At 49.0% G+C, this 2,665-nt stretch overlaps 1 protein-coding gene across 3 annotated transcripts in view; it reads left to right on the top strand.

The window, feature by feature from the left end:
* The window catches only part of Ulk4 (unc-51 like kinase 4), a 283,269-nt gene that overhangs the window by 17,576 nt on the left and 263,028 nt on the right, over positions 1-2,665 (top strand). For 2 of the 3 annotated variants that reach the window (XM_021173384.2, XM_021173383.2), the window contains exons 10-12: positions 682-803; positions 954-1,023; positions 1,706-1,802. In XM_021173384.2, the coding sequence (XP_021029043.1) occupies positions 682-803; positions 954-1,023; positions 1,706-1,802 (289 nt within the window). The remainder of the gene's footprint in view (positions 1-681; positions 804-953; positions 1,024-1,705; positions 1,803-2,665) is intronic. The other variant, XM_021173385.2, reaches the window with a different exon arrangement.

Below are 2,665 nucleotides of genomic sequence, written 5' to 3'. Positions count from 1 at the left end.
GAACTCAGAAATCCGCCTGCCTCTGCCTCCCGAGTGCTGGGATTAAAGGCGTGCGCCACCACGCCCAGCTACTGCTTCTGTTTTTAATTTTGCCAAATGCAGTGTGTTGTGTAGTGAAGTCAGGGTTTATTAATCGTGATCGTCTGTGCTGCAGCCATGGTCTCATTATGTCCTCCTGTCAGTGGGGCTTCAGAGCTGGGCTGGCGCTTTCCCCCTTCTGGGTGTTTCTAACCCAGCACAGAGTGAGCATCACTTAGACTCCAAGTCTTGGAGAAGCTGAGGTGATGTCAGGGTTACCTGGCAAGAGGATGATCAGGGAGCTCACGGAGAATTCATCTGCCCTCTCACCTCTAGAGGCCGCTCACTCCTGTTCCTTGGGACAGTGACTGACCAATGGCCCTTACAGTTAGTTTTCATGGACCCCAGGGAGACAGGGAGAGAAACTTGCTGGTTTTTGTGGTACTCCAGACTCTGGTGTCTGCTTGTCTGTCTGCTTCTGTCCATTTGTCAGAGAAAGGGTTTTTAGACTTCTAGGTGTAGATAGAGCTCAGTGGAAAACTGCTTGCCCAGTTCCGTGACCTCATAGGGTAAGACACACAGTGCAGCTACACCCTGATACCTTTTGAGATATTTCAAAGCCCCAGGGAGTCTGAGGTTTGTTTGTGTTGATCTCCTGTTAAGCAGCAGAAACGTCATGGAGTGTTCTGGACCACATGATTCCAGAGAGCTTTTGCAGAGCCCTAAGAATGGACAAGCCAAAGGGCAGAAGGCAGCTCATCGGCTCAGCCAGTCTTTCAGGCTAGGTAAGGCTTGGTTAGAGCAGTCTGTGGGCTGAGGACCGTCGAGAGGAGCCCCCAGCCCCATATTTGCTTTCTTTTCCATGCCTTCCCGTACTTCATTCTGCTCATGGTGGTGTCTGTTCCTCCTGGGTAACCTATACTCTTCGACCACAGAAAACCCAACTGAGCTGAGGCCCAAGAGCATCATAGGAGGCCAGCAGAATGAATCCATATTTCTCCTCAGGTATGTAAAACCCAGTTGCACCACCAACCAGTCAGAAGATAACAAAATTCATATTTTAAAGTTCCTGGCTAGAAAAGAAAACACTAATCCATGCTTCTACCACAAGCCTTGAAGAGAGTCAGTGCTCATCCCCAGGTGGACATGAACACAGAGAACGAAGCGTCTGGGAAGGAGGACATGAGAGTGGGAGGGAGACAAGGGGGTGGATGCGTGTGCGTGTGCAGAACACATCGTCATGAGAGCCATTGCTGAGTATAGTCAGTAGATGCTGGTGACACACTAAACATGTAGCAAATGTCACCAAAGGAAAAGGCTGTGTGTGTAGCATGCAGTTTAGACATAAGTAACTGATTACCCAGGAAACTATCCACGGAGCAGTTACAGGGCCAGCGGGAGGCTCAGTAGGCCACACACCTGGGAGACCAAGGGTTGGGGAGCACCAGATGTGCAGAGACATCCTCGGACTTCCACTTGCATGGGCACATGTACCAACACTCTTTACAAGAAGCAGCTGCACAAATTACAGTCACTAAAAAGTTAGGCCTCAAGCTGCTTATATGCTGAGGACCTATGCAAGAGGCATGGAGCCCTTCCTCCCAGCTCCCCTCCACTCTCCCTGCTAGGAGACAGGGAACGGACAGGATCGCTTCTGCAGCCTGTTAAGTTGCTGTGTGTTTTCCAGTTCACGGCCCACTCCAAGGACTAGCGCCATGGTGGAACTAAATCCTGGAGAGGGTGAGGACCCCAGCTCACCTCAGAAGACCTCTCCCTTATCCAAGGTGAGCAGCCATGGGATTTATGACACATTAGAGACACTTGTGGAGAACATTACCAGTTGATGTGTGAACCCTGCTGTGAGGATGGCATTCATTGACCATGGTGTGAACCCTGATCGATGCTGGATTTCCTGGCAAGCACAAGGCCCTGGTTGTTGCTTAGAGATAGGCTTTCAGTGGTGATTATATTGAGGTATAACGGACATGAAATACAATTTACCCATTTAAAGTAGATGTTTCATGGGCTGTAATGGGATTCACAGGCTGTGTGACTGTTATCCCAGCCAATCAGAGAGCTGCTTTCATTATCCTATAAAGAAACACTGTAACTGTTTGCCGTCACACTTGGCCTCCTCCAAGTCCCCACTCTAGTCCATGGGTTTTCCTAGACAGCCTATTCTACACACTTCATGTCAATAGAATTACAGAATATGTAGTCATTAATCATTGTATTACAGTTTGTGTGTGTGTATAACGTGTGTGTGTACCCCCACTGACACAATGCAATATGTGTGTGTGTGTTTAATTCTTTAGAAGCAAGGCAGCATGCCAGCCAGAACTTTTAAAATCCAACAATTTAATTTCCTGAGGAGGATAGAAGTAGTCGCATGTTTTGTGGATAAAAGATGGGGCAAGGCTCACCGTAAGAAACAAGACCAAGCCAAACCCTGGGCAGTGCTAAGTCACCTTTACCTCACGGTGTGGGAGGATAGCAGTGTGATCCTGGCTGGCCTAGTGGTGAGAACTGTTAGTGTGATTGACCAGGCAGCAGTGAGAACTGTTGGTGTGACCAGTCAGTGGTGAGAGCTGTTGGTGTGACCAGTCAGTGGTGAGAACTGTTGGTGTGACCAGTCAGTGGTGAGAGC

The sequence above is a fragment of the Mus caroli genome, chromosome 9 (genome assembly GCF_900094665.2).
Source record: "Mus caroli chromosome 9, CAROLI_EIJ_v1.1, whole genome shotgun sequence".
NCBI classification, from domain to species: Eukaryota; Metazoa; Chordata; class Mammalia; order Rodentia; family Muridae; genus Mus; species Mus caroli.
Note: the sequence above shows the minus strand (reverse complement) of the source record. Positions and strands in the feature narration are given on the sequence as shown.